General features: G+C 37.6%; 1 protein-coding gene across 2 annotated transcripts in view; it reads left to right on the top strand.

Moving 5' to 3' along the window:
* synj1 (synaptojanin 1) overlaps positions 1 to 18121 on the top strand; it is a 33290-nt gene that overhangs the window by 3832 nt on the left and 11337 nt on the right. The window contains exons 6-25 of one of the 2 annotated variants that reach the window (XM_088012699.1): positions 57 to 140; positions 943 to 1020; positions 3692 to 3753; positions 5825 to 5921; positions 6428 to 6603; positions 7708 to 7789; positions 7884 to 8036; positions 9208 to 9373; positions 10593 to 10784; positions 11212 to 11296; positions 11746 to 11886; positions 11976 to 12168; positions 12244 to 12402; positions 13300 to 13456; positions 13629 to 13755; positions 13855 to 14067; positions 14154 to 14232; positions 14311 to 14476; positions 14561 to 14743; positions 15734 to 15862. In XM_088012699.1, coding sequence (XP_087868825.1) covers positions 57 to 140; positions 943 to 1020; positions 3692 to 3753; positions 5825 to 5921; positions 6428 to 6603; positions 7708 to 7789; positions 7884 to 8036; positions 9208 to 9373; positions 10593 to 10784; positions 11212 to 11296; positions 11746 to 11886; positions 11976 to 12168; positions 12244 to 12402; positions 13300 to 13456; positions 13629 to 13755; positions 13855 to 14067; positions 14154 to 14232; positions 14311 to 14476; positions 14561 to 14743; positions 15734 to 15862 — 2722 coding nt within the window. The remainder of the gene's footprint in view (positions 1 to 56; positions 141 to 942; positions 1021 to 3691; positions 3754 to 5824; positions 5922 to 6427; positions 6604 to 7707; positions 7790 to 7883; positions 8037 to 9207; positions 9374 to 10592; positions 10785 to 11211; positions 11297 to 11745; positions 11887 to 11975; positions 12169 to 12243; positions 12403 to 13299; positions 13457 to 13628; positions 13756 to 13854; positions 14068 to 14153; positions 14233 to 14310; positions 14477 to 14560; positions 14744 to 15733; positions 15863 to 18121) is intronic. The other variant, XM_088012700.1, reaches the window with a different exon arrangement.

The following is an 18121-nucleotide window of genomic DNA, read 5'->3' as shown; positions in this document are numbered from 1 at the left end:
TAATTGCATTCATTCATAAAAAAAACTAAGAATTTCTCTTGTTCTTTCCTTCAAAGGTTATCTTCCTAGATGATAAAGTCTCATCGTTCATCCAGATCCGAGGATCCATTCCTCTTTTCTGGGAACAGCCAGGAATCCAGGTACAGATGGTATCAAATGCTGAAGTATTAATGTAATGTAAGGCATTTATTCAAATTATAAAACATTTTTGATGGTTGAAGTTTTCTCGATTTTCTGGATGCTTAAGTCATAGGTAGGACTCAGTTAGGATTGTTTACTGTGGCAGTGTATGTTTGCTGTGTTTTTTTGATTAGTTGGCCTCTTCGTACCTCCTGTTTGCAACTTCATGCCTTTCTTCTTCCACTTCATATGTTATTTAACCCTTTCATAGCCATTAACTTAAATAATTGCATAAAGTTTATTGTCCTTTGTCGTCAAATATTTTTAATGAATTTTGAAGAGAAAACGTGTAATTTAATTTTGTTCATTTATTTAAAAGAAGAAGCTGAACTGTTGCATCTAATTTCTTGTGACCCCAGTTTAGGCCTCTTCACTCTTATGATGTTTGACATATTATAACACCCAGATCAATCCAGTATAATTGAGTGAATCTCTATTGGTTGAGGTTATTTAATGAACTCATAAAACCATTTTTTCTTATAGTTGAGTAATTATAGAATATAGAGAACTTCTTTAAATTATGGGCTATTAAAGCTGAAAGAGAACATCTCTGACAGGTAAGAATGAACTCAAGGCTTCATTTCATACCTAATGACATCCTCCATCAAGCAGCCAAAACTAAAGCTTCATTTTATAGTGAAGGGAGCAAAATGACAAGTGCCTTTTATGTTATTACAACATAAAAGGGAAAAAAAAAAGTCATCTTGTTTTCACAATAGATTTTTTATACCAGTTTTAACCCCTTTTTGTCGCTTTATTCAGAAAAAGTCCATTAAGGGTGTTTTGTTGCACCTCAATGAGAATCGACACCCTAATGGACTGGATGAAAACCCCCACCTGGTATAACCTTTTCCTTTTGTTTTGTTGTTTTTATTCCCCCCTCCCATCTCTATTTATTTTCATTTTTGGGGTGGTGGGTGGGGGCTGGGAGCTCTGCTGCTGTTGCTGTTGCTTTATTACTGCAGATAAGTCAATCCTCTGTGCAATGCCAGACTTGATGGGTGTAAAACAAAATGAGAAGTTTCATTATAATTTCTTAGTCTACCCTGCACCTGTCCAGGAAATGCCATTTTGATTACATCTGATATTCCCATTGTGTGCTCACAGCTGACGCAACATCACTTGAGTTTGCCTGCTCCTGTTCTGACATTGCACAGACTGGTAATTTAGATAGGATGTGGGGGAGGTTAATGATAGTAATAGTGGTTGGTAAAGGGCTTTTTTTCTGTTTTCCTCAGCTCCCAGACTTCTTGGGTCAGGTGAGAGAGCCTGATCTGAAAACATCCCCTAACCACTTTTTGATTTACTCTAATATTCCCAAAGCAGCTGGATACACGTTAACCTCTAACAACAATAATCTCCTAAAAACCGACATGACGCCATGAGCATATTAGCCATCTATTCAGGCCAGTAGGTCTTTTCTCAAAACACAGATTAGTGGGCTTGGGGTTGTTTTCAGACACAAGTGTAGTTCTCCTGCTTTGACGCACCTTCTTAGCTCTCAGTCCCCTTCTACCAGTTGTGGCTTGTAGGCTCTCCTCTCCATACGCTCAAGTACTTCCTGAGCAGGATGTGTTATGTTAGTTTCATTTAAAAGAGAAGTTTTTCTAATGCAAATGAGCCTATATATAATTAGCACAAGTGCAATTCAAAGAGCACCTGCTGAGTGAGATAGTCAGTGGTAGAAGTTGAAAGTCATTCATTGTTTTATTTACCCATCTTTGAAAAGAGCTATTTACTGGTGCATCTGAGTAAATTAGGACATTGTCAAGAAGTATATTTAAGCCTTTATTTCAGTTTTGGAAGGTCCAGGCTTATGGATTATGAAACGTGGATTTTAACCTAGCAGTTGTAGCTTAGTGAAATGCTCCTGTTGCTTGAATTACTGCGTCAATGCCACATAGAGTTGGAGACAATCAGCTTGTGGTGCTGCTAAGTTGTTAAGAAAGCCTGAGCACCTTTAATAATGACCTTCAGTTAAACTGCAGTGTTTGATCTCGTGTGTTTTATCTTACAATACCCCACAGATTCTTTATTGGGGTTTGGTTTAGGTCAGTTTTGCTGGTCAATCAACCAAAATGTAGAAGTACCCATGTTCTTTCTTATTTTTCTGTACAAAAAAAAAAATTAAATGCTGCAGGAATCCCTTTTTCTACAACATTTTTTCCTTCCACTCAACTTTCTACTAATATTGATGGATACTGCACTTTGTGAACAGTCAATATCTTTAAAACCCTTTAACTGTCACCCCTAAAACACTTACTGGTAGGTAAACGGGTTCATAAAGACTCTGTTGTCGTCACGACAGTTAAAGGGTTTTAACATTTTGCAGTTTGACATCTACGTAGAGGGTACCTGCCTTTGGGTAACTATAAAGTCTTCCCCATGATTGTGTTGGCTATAACAGAACATTTCCAGTTTTTGAAAACACTTTAAAAGGAATATTCATTTTTTAAGGTCCTCAGTAGTCATCCTATTTGCAATAATTCTACATACTATGAAATGAAAATGTTCAATTATTTAGTAATTTACTGAGCTGCACCTGTATCTATTCTCTGAAGCGAAATGACTCATACTGTGAAAGATGCATCTGTCCTTCAACTATAATAACAATCTGAGAATCCTTTTTTTTTATTTAGATACCAAAACGTTTTTAGATCATGTATAGATTTAGTACTTGAAAATGTTGATTTTATTGTTCTTGACCAGTCTACCACGGTGTTGTGGCACACACTGACTGTGTTTTAGTCTAAGCTGTTCCACTGCAACCTGAGTAGTTTCAGATGTCATCTCAAGAAGTTATTAAAAATGCAGAGGCTGGACCTGCATGACGGAGGAGAAAGAAAAGAAGTCACAATGGCCGCAGTACGGTTTACCCCCAGTATAGTTTATACAGGCCCTGTCAAAAACAGGTCTATGCAAGCAAATCATAAACGGAACTAGACAGAAAAAACTCTGTCTAGCCATCATCCTACAAGCTGATCACAAACAGAAGTCAAGTGAAAGTAGGAAGAGCTTTTCTGTTGGCAAATATTTTTTAAAAGGGAACAGCAACGTGACAAAGAGGAACAGACTTCCTTGTTGCGACCAGAGTGTTAGATTTATTCATTTCTCACCAAGCCTGAGTGGGAGTAGTCATGCGTATCCAAGTTTACTTCCCTGATTCTGTGTCAATGCTTGTATTAGATTTTTCGATGGAACAACAGGGCTGAAATCTGGGGAAGAAAGGTGTTGGAGAGATGACGAGATTCCTCTGTTGCTCAGTGTCTTTGTCTGCGTGAACAAATTTCCTCCATTCTGTCGCTGTGTTGCTCTTGTCCCACTCCATCCTCTCTCCGTTTAAAATGAACCAAGGCCTCATCTGTCTATTTCAAGTGCACAAATGTCTGTTTCACTTTCTCAGGTTTTCTGGGAATCCACACAATGTGTACTCTTATCTTTTTTGGGGTCTTTTAAATTTATTTTTTTTGTACTTTACCAAAGTAGGACACTGTGGGTTGTGTGTTTGCAGGTGGGGTCCCATCGTGTCAAACTCTCAAGGGGATTTGAGGCAAATGCACCAGCTTTTGAAAGGTAATTAAAAGGTTAAGTGGATCTTTTATGAGTGACTTCAGTTGCACTTCTCTTCTGCTTTACTTGATTCCAGCTGATTGATGGCCTTCTGGAAATCTCTTTGCCTCCTGGTTGAGAGTAGCTAAGGCTTGAAAACAGGAGAGGATTAAGACTGAAATGCTAATATTGTTGCTGGGAACACCAAGGACACATTAATAGCTCTTCATCAACAATGTCCTACCAAATATACAGTATTTTTGATGTGACATGAACATTGTCAAAAATCATGGGAGATGCTTTTGATTCAGTCTAATATTTGCCCCTATATATGCTACTCTCTCTTCAGGTGACTGAGTAACATTTGCATTTGGAAGAGTTCCATTTCTGAAATTGTTTTCAGTTTCTTCATTAAATAAATCCCCTCAATAGTTTTAATCCATTGGTCCAAAATTGCTGGATTTACAAAGTTCCACTTCTGTTTCCAGGCAACACAAAGATACAAATCACATTTGGAAACAAATTATGATCCAGGATTTTTGGCATTAATCGTTGCACTTTTTTTTTTCAACTTGGACAGCTCAGTTGTTACCACATACCCCTCATTTTCTACTATATCTTTTAGCTAATATACATTTTTTCACGTTTACAACCCTCAGTGGAAATGTCAAAGACGTGGTTTCTGCACGTCTTTGCAGAAACCCTGCAGGGTTTTCCGTCACATTTTTTAAAATGTCCTTTTAGTTGTGTCTTAAATTAGTACCCCCATTACTTTTCTAAGCGTATTCCTTTTTAATACAATTAGATATTTTTGTTTTGAGACAAGTGCTGACAACTATCATGCAATGTGTGTTGAACTTCGGACCTAGGGATTACAATGCTACAATAGATGCAGAGCAGGAGCCTATTGCTTAACGTTCAGCCTTCCTCACAAACAAATCTGTGGGTTTATTGTAGCTAAGTGAATTGAAATAAAACATTTTTGTTACCTTACCATTACTAGCTCCTTTAGAAGTGTGTGACATTAACTAAATTTGTCTTGAGAAACAGATTTCAGTAGTTGGCTTTAACTTTATATCAATAACAGTTCAGGTACTTATTGTATTATGCTGCTGCATAAAAGGCAAAGTTAAGAAACTTGCTAACGCAAATAACTCTCATAAGAGAGCCAAAAATGACCAAGATAAATTAAAGAAGCTTAGTTTAATCTAAGTAACTTACGTTACAAAAACAAAAACTGAAGTTTTTGTTTTTTTATTTAGGCCTTTAATTTTGAAAGGAAATGTTATTTTAAAAGTTTTCTAAATATTTGTAAATATAACCAGCTGAAACATGCAGAAGCTCTACAGACAGCTTCAGCCCCTCTTAACTTCTCATCGGTTTTGCATCAAAAAATAAATAAATAAATAAAAATTGACTCATTTTCTGGCTTTAAATGACCAGGTATTCTTGTCCTTTCCAGTATACTTTAGAAATCAGATGGTGATAAATGCTCTTTTTCTTTACACTTTGGTTGTTTTGTGATTGGGGTGTGAACCATGCCTTCCTGGTTTAAAATCTGTACCACACCCAAATAGTACTGGAACCCTCCTTATCAATCCACAGCAGCCGCTTTTTTAACTGTGTTTTTCCAGAACTTATTTGATTGTACAAGGCTAGCACATACATACTGCCATTAATTATAAATTAAGCAATGAGGAATATGGCCAACTTCCAATCTTCTGTTTTTGTGGTGCAGATGTTAACCAACTTTTCTTTCTGCTCCCTTTAATTTGCTTATTGCATCATTTTGGGTCCCTTTGCCATGTTTAACACCTCAGTGTTGCAGAGTACGGCTGCTTCCTTGACTAGCAAGTCACACACTGAAAAGTGTTAATGTCTTGGTCTGGTAGCTCTTTGAACAGTTATACTGTTTGCAGTTTTAAATCTAATTATATTTATTGATATTATTCAATGTTTTGTTGTTGTGTCATGTTCAAACTAACCTAAAACCTAGCTACAGTGCATTTACTTAAAGATAATTATGATTATTGCTATCAACTTTGTAACCGCTTGTATTTGATAAATGCACTATATGCCTGGATCTGTTTTGCAGACACTTCACTGCACTGCGAAGGTTGTATGGGAAACAGGTGATCATCAACTTGCTTGGAAGCAAAGAAGGGGAACATATGCTCAGCAAAGCATTTCAGGTGAGATTTAACTGTCTTTTTTGTTTTTACTAAAGGATTTCTATCTAATGCAGACAACAACACAGGATTTCAGTGAAACAGTTGAAGATGTGTCGTAAGAGGCCTTTTTACTGCACATTGCTTTGTGTAAGCTTGCAAAATATTGAACTGTTACTGCCTCTCCAGAGCGGAGGATTTTGCTCAACACAGAATGTGTCACTTCCTGCTCGTTTTTTCTGCCCAGTCAGTTAGCAAAGAGAAAAGTAAAATTAAATTAAAAAAACTTTAAGATGTTCAACATTTTCAAAATAAGAAGCAAATGTGACAGCATTGCAAGCTTGAAATGAGCTTGAGCCTTTTTTATAAAGCACGTTGCCGTACAAGCTTTCCTGTGGATCAAAAAAACTTAGTTTGCATAATGAATGGAAACTGTTGTATGTTTACAGGCCACACAACTGCACATTATACATCTTTGGATTATATTTAAATATTAACAAATATGTGCTCTTCCCTTTTCTCTCCCTCAGAATCACCTGAAGGCTTCAGAACATGCCACAGCAGTGAGAATGGTTAACTTTGACTATCATCAAAATGTGAGGGGTGGCAAGACTGATAAACTCAGCAGTGTTCTGAAACCACAGCTGAGTAAATTCATAGACGAGTGTGGGTTCTTCTACTACTCCGGTGAAAAAGGCATTGTAAGGTGCAAAAGTTCTTCCTTACTGTACAGATTTGTATATCTTTTCCTGATCATTTTCTTACAGTTGAAGTACCAATATAACAGGTATTTTTTCAACCGCAGTTGCCATGCTCACACATTCCTCATCTTGTTAGTTGTCTCCATCGCATCTAAGAAAATCTAGGTTTCCCTCTTTGGAGCTCTGAGTTTACAAAACCCTTCTTTTGAAACTCTGTGATCAGGGTTTCTTAAATGTTGCATAGCTTAGCTCTTTAAGATTATGTCCACCCTATTTTGGTACATCTCCTCATGTCTCTTTGCCCAGTCACCCTTAACCTTTTATTCTTTTGAATAATTTGACTCAAATTGTTACAACTTCTATTATTTAATAGACATAGTCATCATCTTGTTGTAACATACTATTTGCTAATTAATCCTTCTTTGGCAACACTGTTACTTGACTCTATCCAGTTGTTTGCAGACCATCCATTAGAGGGCACCTCTGAGCTCATGGTCCATGGTTGTCATTGCTGTGTTATCCAGCAGCTGAAACATTTATCTAAGTGATCAATAATCTCCATGGGCCTTTAGTAAAACTGTCAAAAACACATTTTTCCACAGCTTTCCAAAAGTACTTGAACATTTTCTAGTCATAGTACAAAGACAATGTTCAACTTAATTTGATGGGACAAAGTAAAGTGGTGCATATCTCTCAAGGAACATAATAGATATTTTCTTGACTTTTTGAATTTATTTTGGAATGAAAAATGTCAATTTTTCATTAGCCCTCTTTACTCTGATACAGCTTAGTGAACAATTGCCATCAGAAAGCATCTAATCAGTATATAGACTTCACCTATGCTCAATTTAATCTTTGTGTAAATACAGACATTCTGTAAGTACCTCAGGTCTTTCCAGTTATGCAAGTGAGAAATTAAGTATCACAGGTTTGATTGGGAGGCATTTAGTATAGAAGTCTAAATCTATAGCATTACACATTTATTCTCTAATGACTTGCAAGTTTAAAAAAATGAAAGGAACTACAATAATGATAAGTCGGGTTCCATCAAATGTTAAATTATTGCATTTTGCAGTTGCATAAATCAGATTTTATTTTATTTTTTTCAGGACTCAGGGAGGGACCATCAGGAGTAACTGCCTGGACTGTTTGGATAGAACCAACAGTGTACAAGCCTTCTTTGCACTTGAGGTTTGTGTCCAGCTTGGTGTACATTAATGCCTGAAGTTGAAAGATTTTATAGATTTGTCGTTTATTCAAATTCCCTTTGCCTCCTTCCATTCAGATGTTGCCCAGACAGTTAGAACAAATGGGTCTGACAGAGAAACCACAGCTGGTGGCCCGGTTCCAGGAGGTCTTCAGGACCATGTGGTCTGCTAACGGAGACTCCGTCAGTAAGATTTATGCAGGAACTGGAGCTCTGGATGGGAAGGCCAAGGTATGTAGTGAAACAATTTAATTCTTGGGAATAACGAGAAGTTTTCAATTGTTTAGGTATTTTATAATGCAGGTTAGCAACACTTCCGCTTCCATAGATTCTGCTCCAATGTGTGATGTAGCGTTACCCAAGTAGTTTTTGCAGGCTAATAACATGTGACTGTAAATGATGTCATCCAGGATTTTAACACCATTTTAAAGATTCTGAAGAAGCATTTAAAAAAAATTGTACCATTTCAAGTCTGAATACATCTGATAAATGCACACACGAAAAGTAAAAAAAAAAAAAAATCAATTTATCTTATTTTTTAACTTTTATACCCTCCTAGATTAGGGCTTTATGCTGAACCCATGGCTCTTTACCCGGCTCCAGTTTAGATTCCAAACAGTGAATTGCATGAGCACAATTAGGATATCAATAATTTCTTCATTGCTTTAAATATATTCAGCCATCACCTCTTAGACACTAATTCATAGACTGCAATTTTCTGTAAGAATGCAAGCTAATGATTGCATTATAACAGTTGCATGAATATTTAATCCTCTGTGTAGAAATTGTACCCTTCTTTCCTTTAATTATGTGCATTATGTCTTTTGGCTAACCTGTGGACCTCTCCACCTGTGTGGTAAGTTATTAGGATGGTTGGTGTTGCCTTTAAGCTATGGGTCTATTTCTGGTGTCCTGTGTATATGATGGTTTCATATAAATGAGAATGGAGTTTGGGATAGGTGACAAATCTTGTTTACTTCTCTTTGATTATCCTTCTGAAAATATACGCTCTCATTAAACTTTCCTCTCACTGTGAGCAGAAATTCAAAAATAAGAGAAACAAAGAGGGGAAAAAACTACTTTAATTTCTTTTACTTGTAGCAATTACACTTATACTTATTTCTTCCATTGAAATGCAAAGTCTTTCTTTGAATTTAGAGAAATCTGTCCAGATTGCCACCTAGTGGTCATTAATGAAATCTTAAACTTGTCCAGAAGATAATTGAAATCCACCACTGAGAGCTTTAAATCTGACAGATCTCTCTAGAATGTTCCTCCTTGTTCTTTTTTTTTCCATCCGCAGCGGTGAAAAATGTAAATTTTTAACCAATACTTCTTGACCGTGCCTTTTTTTTTTACTGGTTGGATGCTAAATATATATGTATATATTCTTTTCTTGTAGGCTGGAAAGCTCAAAGATGGCGCTCGCTCTGTGACACGGACCATCCAGAACAACTTCTTCGACAGCTCCAAGCAGGAGGCGATAGACATCTTGAGGCTGGGATCCACGCTTAACAGTGATTTAGCAGACAAAGCGCGAGCCTTGCTCACCACTTCCAGTCTTTACGGTAATTTTCTACAACATGATGGAAGTGCCTTTTTATTTGGTGGAACATTTGTGGAAACAATGAGCTGCACTTTGCTTAAACTTTTGTAACATAAAGAAACAACAACATTTTGAGCAATGTTAGACACAAAAAACAATGCAAAGAAAGAATACAATGTAATTATTATCTCCTTTTAACTTTTTCTTACACCGCCCTCCACATTTGTTGGCTCATCTGGCTAGCTTTATAAAAAGCCTTAAAATAAATCTGTCTTTATTGCTGTTAGATAATCTCTCAAATACTTTCACTTGAGGACATTGATTCAGTGATGAAAAAATTTGGAATTGTCACTGGTTGCCACACTTATTGGCATCCCAGCTGTTAATGTTTTTAATGTCCCTCTTTTGCCAATAGCACAACACTTAGTCATACCTGATAACAATTCAGATGGTTAGATTAGAGACTAGGATTCTTAAAGATTCCTCTCTGGGCACTGAGTAATTTCTGCATTTTTTGGGTCATGTATTTTAAACCATTGTTGACCTGATTTTTTTTTTTTTCCATACCAACTAATTGTCATGAATACAATGTTTAATGGTTGCTATGGAGACATAGGCTTCTCAGCAGCACTAAAGAAACTTTGTGAATTTCGAAGGGAGCCCTGACTCGACTGATTTAATATTTACCGGCTATTATCTGTTGAAGGGATGCTAACCTACAACTTTCTTCCTTCTCTCCCATTTGCAAACAATCTTAGTCACTGAGCCTGTCTTACAATCAGGTATAGTAACTGATGGACTGCAAGCAACAGATAGATATGTTTTCCTGCCCTGTCATATAGTTGTTTTGTCTTTTTTTTTTTTCTCTCTCTCTCTATTGGTTGTGGTCTATTCCACTGTCTGTTTTATTAGATAGTTGCAGCAATGATTAAACTAAAATGGACTAGATATTTTTTTGCAGTGATGTTTCAACATGTTTTCAGTAGGTATTTACAGACAGCTATAAACCACTACCAAGGTTTGCTTTGTGAATGTTTTCAGTGAAGTGGTCACAGCTAAAGTCATCCTCCCATAACCTTTGTTTTTAAACATTCTAGTGAATTTCCTCTGTTGTGTTTTGAATATAATAACTTTCTTCATCAGTATTTTCCCCTTCTTTGTTTCATCTTCCTCCAAACCTCCTTTCTGACGTGCACGTTCCCATGTTTTGGCATCTAATCCGCACGTCCTTTCCTTTGCAGCCTCTCCAAGAGTGTTGCTTGGAATGTGTCAGAGTCACCATAAATACACAAAGCCCAAGCAAATCCGGGTCTGTGTCGGGACCTGGAACGTCAACGGGGGCAAGCAGTTTCGCAGCATCGCATTTCGCAACCAGACACTGAACGACTGGCTGCTGGATGCTCCAAAAAAGGCAGGACATCCCGAGTTCCAGGGTATGTTTCTATTAATTTGTCTACAGTCATTTCTTGGTAATGGCCCCTTGAGTATGTATCCTATTTGTTTAGTTGAAGTAGGTGCTGTAAATATTCAACTGTTATTATTAAATAAAGAAGTGTGTACACTAGATATTAAATCAGAAAGTGGACATTGGTGATCCAGTAAGCAAATCAATCAATCCCTCCTTTTTAGTTTATAAGTCAGTACAGAAATGGTTAAGTTTAAGATAAATCTATGACTATTAGAAAGAGACAATTGATGAAATTGAAATAAATTGACAAAGATTACAGCTGATCTGTTTTCAGTAAATGTCCGTTGTGTTTAGCACAAACTTTTATTTATAAGATCATTACCCTTTAACTGTTGACTGTTTCTTTAAACACATTCACTGAACGACAACCGTTTATTTTTGTTTCTTGACAGACAGCAAAGCCAACCCCATAGATATCTTTGCCATCGGCTTTGAAGAAATGGTTGAACTGAATGCTGGGAACATTGTCAGTGCCAGGTATGTGCCAATCAATAACCTGCAGTTAGTTCATAATGGACTCAATGCATTTCAACTGTAATGTATTGAAATGTACAAAGCATATTTCAGTATGTGACTGTTAGACACACCTTCAAACATTTTGCAGCAGTGTCTGCAGCAGGTGGTTCTATTCTCTTCTCAGTTATTTGTAGAATCACCTTTTGCTGCAGCCTCAGCTACAACAAGTCTTTTGGGGTGTGTCTGGAACAGCTCAGCAATTACTTCGTGATCTGTCACATACCACTGCTTTAGAATATAGCACATTTCATGTCTGAAATTGAAACATTACAAAATTTAAAACGGCTACAAACACTTGGTGCTAAAACTACTGATGTTTAAAAGGTATTAAACCTTAATAAACAGTAATATTGAGTTGATTTTGTTTTTTTGTTTTAATGTTGGTGCTCTTCATCTCTTCTTTGTCTCAGCACTACTAACCAGAAACTGTGGGCTGCTGAGCTCCAGAAAAACATTTCAAGGGACCACAAGTATGTGCTGCTTGCTTCTGAGCAGCTGGTGGGAGTGTGCCTGTTTGTTTTCATCCGTCCTCAGCACGCACCCTTCATCAGGTAAAAATGGTGCAGATTCTGATCAGAAACACTCGATGACTACGAGTGCTAAGAAAACCCTTGCGAGTTTTTCATTCGTTATGTTACAGGGATGTTGCTGTAGATACAGTGAAAACCGGAATGGGCGGGGCCACCGGTAATAAGGGAGGTGTCGCCATCCGCCTGCTGTTCCACACCACCAGCATCTGCTTCGTCTGCTCCCACTTCGCTGCCGGCCAGTCTCAGGTTAAAGAGAGGAATGACGACTACAATGAGATCACTCGCAGACTCAGTTTCCCGATGGTAATGGCAGTTCTGGTCACAAATGTTGTATTTGGATTCAACCGCACTTGAGATAACATTTATCCTCTGCTGCAGGGCCGTCTGCTGTATTCACACGATTACGTGTTCTGGTGCGGAGACTTCAACTACCGAATCAACCTGCCCAACGAGGAAGTGAAGGAGCTCATCAAGCAGCAGAACTGGGATGCTTTAACAGCTGGTGATCAGTTGTTGGAACAGAAGAACACAGGAATGGTATGATCTGTAGAACACATCTTCACTGCATTAGTATCATTTGTCACTATATGATGGTGTATTAAGACTGATTCAGAATAGATTTTCTATGCATGTTCTGCACCGTATTGTAAGAGTTTAAATGTGTTTGTTTTTTTTGTTTTGTTTTTTTTTAGCAATTTTACCCAGCAATTTTTTTAATAACTGTGACCAACTATTGGAGTTTTGTTGGATTATGCAAACTGGCTCAGTAACGCTACCTTACTTAGAAATTAATAATTCTATCGATTATCCTGACGATCAGTCGGCTAAAAAGGAAAATTAACACATTTTGCAGATTTTTCATTTCAACACCAAAATGAAATGCATTAAAATATGCAAAAATTAAACAATTCAATTTCATTTTTAAATAAGAAAATACTTAATTTATTACCTAAAAAACAAAAACAATAACATTGCATTTCTTTACTGTACACTAGCAAAGAATGAATCTGCAACTACAAAAATATTTACAGCATTAACATGTGAAAATCTCAGTCCTTTCTTCTTGATTTAACTGTCGGGCTGATCTGTTGTTTTATTTTTGTGGTTTTTTTTGGGATTAACAAATTGATAATTGGATAGCCAAATGTGCTTAATATGAGAATTTTGAACCAGTTGAAGTTTATACTATGCATCTTGAACATTTTTAACACATTTTACATTTTATCTTAAATGAAAACTTGTAATTGTTTTGTAAAGTTTTGCCTTAGTCACTGTCTGAATATGTACTTCTTTCAGTAAATGGTCTTTTTTTTTACTCTGTATATGCCAGTTAACGTTTAATCGATTACTGAATTCGTTGACAGTTACGCCAATAATCGATTAATCACAATTAATCATTACAGCCCTAGTGCAAACCTTCATATATCTTTGCAGGTCTTCCGAGGTTTCATTGAGGGAAACCTGGATTTTGCCCCCACCTACAAGTATGACCTCTTCTCAGAAGATTATGACACAAGCGAGAAGTGTCGCACACCAGCATGGACTGACCGGATACTTTGGAAAAGGAGAAAGTGGAACTTTAACAGAACAGGTGAGATGCAGGGCATCTTAAACCTAATCATTGTAACCTTTTGACCAGCAAACAATGCAGTAATGCCTTACTGTTTTTTTGCATTTATAAACATATATGTAAAGTTTTGAAGAATTGCATTTAGACATTTGTTTTTTGTTGGTTTTTTTTTTACTCTGTGGTTGTTTTACAGCTGAGGAGATGAACATTGTAGGTGCAGCCTCTACATCTGGAGATGCTGAGGATAATCCAGACCTGACCTGGAGCCCTGGGACTTTAAAGTACTATGGCAGGGCTGAGCTCAAGACCTCAGATCACAGGTAACCATCATGATATCTCTGTAATCCAAGATGATTAATGACAGTTTAATAATACCAGTAATTCATGTCTCTTCCATGTTTTGTGATATTTCTCTTTAGGCCTGTGGTAGCAATAATAGATGTGGACATCCTGGAGGTGGACCCTGAGGAACGACACCAGGTCTACAAAGACGTTATTGCCCTGCAGGGGCCTCCAGATGGCACCATCTTGGTGTCCCTCTGCTCCTCAGGGCCTGATGACTATTTTAGTGATGAACTCATTGATGAGCTACTTGATAAGTTTGCTAATTTTGGAGAAGTCATCCTCATCAGGTGAGGCTAACATGCAAGGACAGAGATCCGGCTGTGTTCCACCTTCAGCCTCTTATTCTCGATTAATTGTGCAATTTTTCATGCAGGTTTGTTGAGGAGAAAATGTGGGTGACCTTCTTGGAAGGTTACTCTGCTCTGGCTGCGCTCTCTCTCAGCGGTTCCACTGTAAGTTGGCTCCTATTCTAATTTGTTGGAATGAACCCCTCAGCCTTTTTCTGCTCACCTTGCTGGTATGTATTGCAGGTTCTGGACAAGGTGATTGACATCCGCCTGAGGAGTCCAGGGTGGATCAAGAGTCTGGAGGAGGAAATGAGTGTGGAAAGGATCTGCGGCAGCATTCCCACTTCAGCTAGTTCGACCTTGCTTGCTGAAGACGTGGACGTGGGTGATGAAGATTATGATATGGAAGGTCAGGAGTTGTCAACAAATTGTACTTATCTATGTTAAGGTTTGTAGAAATGTTCTAACCATTCGTTCTTGTCTGCTGCTCCAGGTGACGTGGATGATGAGGTGGAAGACATCCTTCCCCAGCACCTGCAGCCTGGAGCAGGCTCTTCTTTTGGATCCTCACCTCTGCCGTCCCCACGCGGTAGTCCCTGTCCCTCTCCTACTCATGGAGAACCCGCTGCTCCCAATAGACCAAGTCGTGGACAACAACCCCCTCGACCATCACAAGGTAATGACATCACTCAGCATAAATAAATTGGTCAACTACAGTGATGTTCCTCAAATCATCTGCACAGCTAATAGTCTCAATCGGCTGGAACGTAAACTGTGATTTTGTTGTGTTTGTAATAAGTGGAAGCAGATTTAAGCCCAACATCAGAGAGGAGAGAAATAGCAGGTAAATGAGTGATAATGCAATCTGTGTTGGTTTCCACTTGTCTGTTTTAGAATAGTGTTTCCCTCTGAGGCACAGTTTGCTGTGTGGTGTTGATGTGTGCTGTGTACATTTTGCTTTGATCAAATCAGAATGGTAAACAATAGGGCAAAAAATGGACACAAACCACAAGGTGTTTCTATAAGGTGTTCCAGGATTGCATCATGTTTTATATGACATCTGCATAAGACCCCTTTACCCTGAATTAGGACTGGCCTATAATCTTTACTTTGGAGAACCAAACACCGTCAATACTTTGATCAGCTCATATGCAGCTTGAAAGGTTGTTTATTGTATTTATTAACCTAAATAACTGGCTTTTTCCTTTTACTTCACTTCTTCTACTCCTTGTCCTCCTCTTGTGTCCTCGTAGGTAAATGCAATGCCAGGGCTACTCTTTCAAAGTTATGAACATGGTTTGCATTTAAACTGCTGCATGAAAATGTCAGATTGTATTTGCAATTTGGAGAAGCGTGGGCTCCCAGCTTGGACGCGTGTTTGACAAGGAGCACAGGGCATACTGATCTTTTCAAGTGAACATAGCGTTTGTTAGTGTTTTGTTCTTATGGAGTGTGGGGTGAGTTTGATACCAAAAAAGAAAACAGGTTGTTGTTGTTGTAGAGCTTTTAGCTGTGTGTGCTTTCACAGATGTGTTTCATGAAATTGTAAGAAATATGTAAAATAAACTAAGCAGTTATGGACATGACTCTATGCCGTATTGATTTAGAAGTTAAACTGCCACAGTATATTTAATACAACAAGCCACTCTGCACCTCTTCCTTCAAGGGCCTCCTGTAGACTTCCAGCCTGGTGCTCCCACAGGTCCTGGCCTGGAGCCCAAGCGGCCTCCTCCACCACGGCCCAACGCTCCTCCAGCCAGACCAGCTCCACCTCAACGACCACCACCACCTTCAGGTACCGCCCCATCAGCCTTCTCTGTAAAAGAATGACATAAAGCATTATTACTTTTGTCAAATTAGCCCAACTTAAGTGGGGGCAACTAAATAAAATCCTGCTGTGGAAAAAAAAAAATCACTTTTAATTATGGTTCTCTACAGAGGAAATAGTAACTTGTCACTTTTATCCCACTGCTTTGCCAAACCCGTGAAGGTGGCATGAGCCCTCAGCCTGTTAGAAAGTACTCTGGAGGTAAAGTTAAAGTTACTGGATGATGTCTTGATGTACTTTTGTGGCTGATTTACTTTATGCTGGTGCTTGCTGTTTTCCATTAGAACTATGCACAGCAGTCAGTAAGTGTTGATTCAGTGTTATGTACAAGAAAAAAACTGGTCATAAATGATCAAATTGTCCCACTGGTTTTGAGGAGTAAAGGAGGTTTTGCATCTTTTGTCTGAATAGAGGTAGAATCCAACTCCTGATGTGACGCATTAGCTTGGTATTTTAAATGCTTGACTACTTCCCCTTGTAATTGGTGTAATTTGTTAGTAACATACTTGTATGGTGTTTTTGTAGGTCCTAAAAACCTTCCTATAGGTGAAAGATGATCTTGTACTTTAGTTTAGTTTTACATGACAGTAAGTGAATTTGGGAATTAGGATATAGGTTTTACCTGAACACTGTGACTAATCTTTACTTTTATCTGTTGATATTTTTTCTGTTCTACTTTGTTTTAAAGAAAAAATCATTTGTTTTCCTCTTTAAGACAGTGGCATATGTCCCAGCCCACTGCTCGGTAGGAGAGGCAGTGAAGGTAACGAGCCAGGAGTTTTTGAATGTTTCCTAATTCCTTCGGTCTTAGACCCAGTCATCAATGTCAGTGAGGCTATTTTGACATTGATGGTTTGTGTTAACTTTCACTGCTTTATTGTAGGGGTGTAAATCAAAAGTTTATCACAATACAATAATGTATCAATTTGTTTGGATGACAGTACAATGTTACTCAATATCACGAAGTCTGTATGATTTCAATAATATGCAATATATGCCCATCTAACACAACTATTTCGTAATTGGCAACCTACAAAAACAACTTAATATGATTTGATCACTTTATTTCAAAGTGATTTCAGTTTCAGATTTCAATTTTAAAAAAGCATTGTTCTTGATAAAAATAAATAATAGATCACTTGTTCAGTATAGTCTCACATTTCTCATATTTAAGTGCATTTTTTTTTCTTATTTAACCTAAATGCCCCTGATGACGTTTCAGTCTTAAAGAAAACAAACATAACACATATCAACATTTTAAAAATCACTTTTGATATGGATGAAAGCAGATTTTAAACTTTCATTCAGTTTTAGTGTCCCAAAAATTTTTTAGATTAATCTCAAATGCAGATCATTCACCCTGTATCATCTTAAAGATGACAATGATATTTATGTTTGCTTTGATGCAATTACATCATTAGTCTAATCTTTTAGTTGATGTATCAGTGTGGATTGACGTATTGTTTACACCCCTACTTTATTGTGGTTCATTTTAGTCTTGTTTGTAGGTGTGATTGAGACGTGATTAATCCGTTACTAAATGCAAGAAATGTAAACCACCACAGAAACAAAATCAATGAAAGAAGCTTGTCTTCTTTCCTTCAAGCACAATTCATTCTCATCTGTTTTTATTACTCAGCAATTGTGCAGATCCATTTTAATGGGACTGCAGTCACGATTACAGTGAACATTACAAATGCAGCTTAATAAATTACAATATTTTCAAAAATGTAATTCAAATAAAAAACTGAAAGTCATTTTGTTTGTGTTAAAGACTTTCAGTGAGGGAAAACATGAAAAATCAGTATGTTTTCTTTGAATTACTGCATTAGTGCAGGCCTGCATGGACTCAATCAGCCTATGACACCATTGAGGTGTTCAGAAAGCTCTAGTTATCAGACGTTACTATTAGCAGCCTTCAGTTTGTCTGCATTCTTGCCTCTGTTCTCTGCCATCTTCCTCTACTAAAACAACATAGGTTCTCTATTAGATCAGGTCCATCACAGTGGACATCCCAGTAATTAAAGTTATTGTTGGTACTTTTAGCAGTTTGAGCAGGTGACAACTCCTGTTGGAAAACAAAATTAGCATCTCCATAATGTTTGCCATCAGAGGGAAGTGCTGTAAACTGTCTTTGTAGAGAGTTGCTCTGAATTTGCACTTCAAAACCACAGTGGAGCAACTCCAACAGATAAGCATTCCCAAATAATCACGGACACTAGAAGC

The sequence above is a fragment of the Poecilia mexicana genome, unplaced genomic scaffold, assembly GCF_051168715.1.
Source record: "Poecilia mexicana isolate PSO_F unplaced genomic scaffold, ASM5116871v1 scaffold_14, whole genome shotgun sequence".
Lineage (NCBI taxonomy): Eukaryota > Metazoa > Chordata > Actinopteri > Cyprinodontiformes > Poeciliidae > Poecilia > Poecilia mexicana.
The sequence above is the reverse complement of the archived record's forward strand: the minus strand, read 5'-3'. Positions and strand labels throughout refer to the sequence as shown.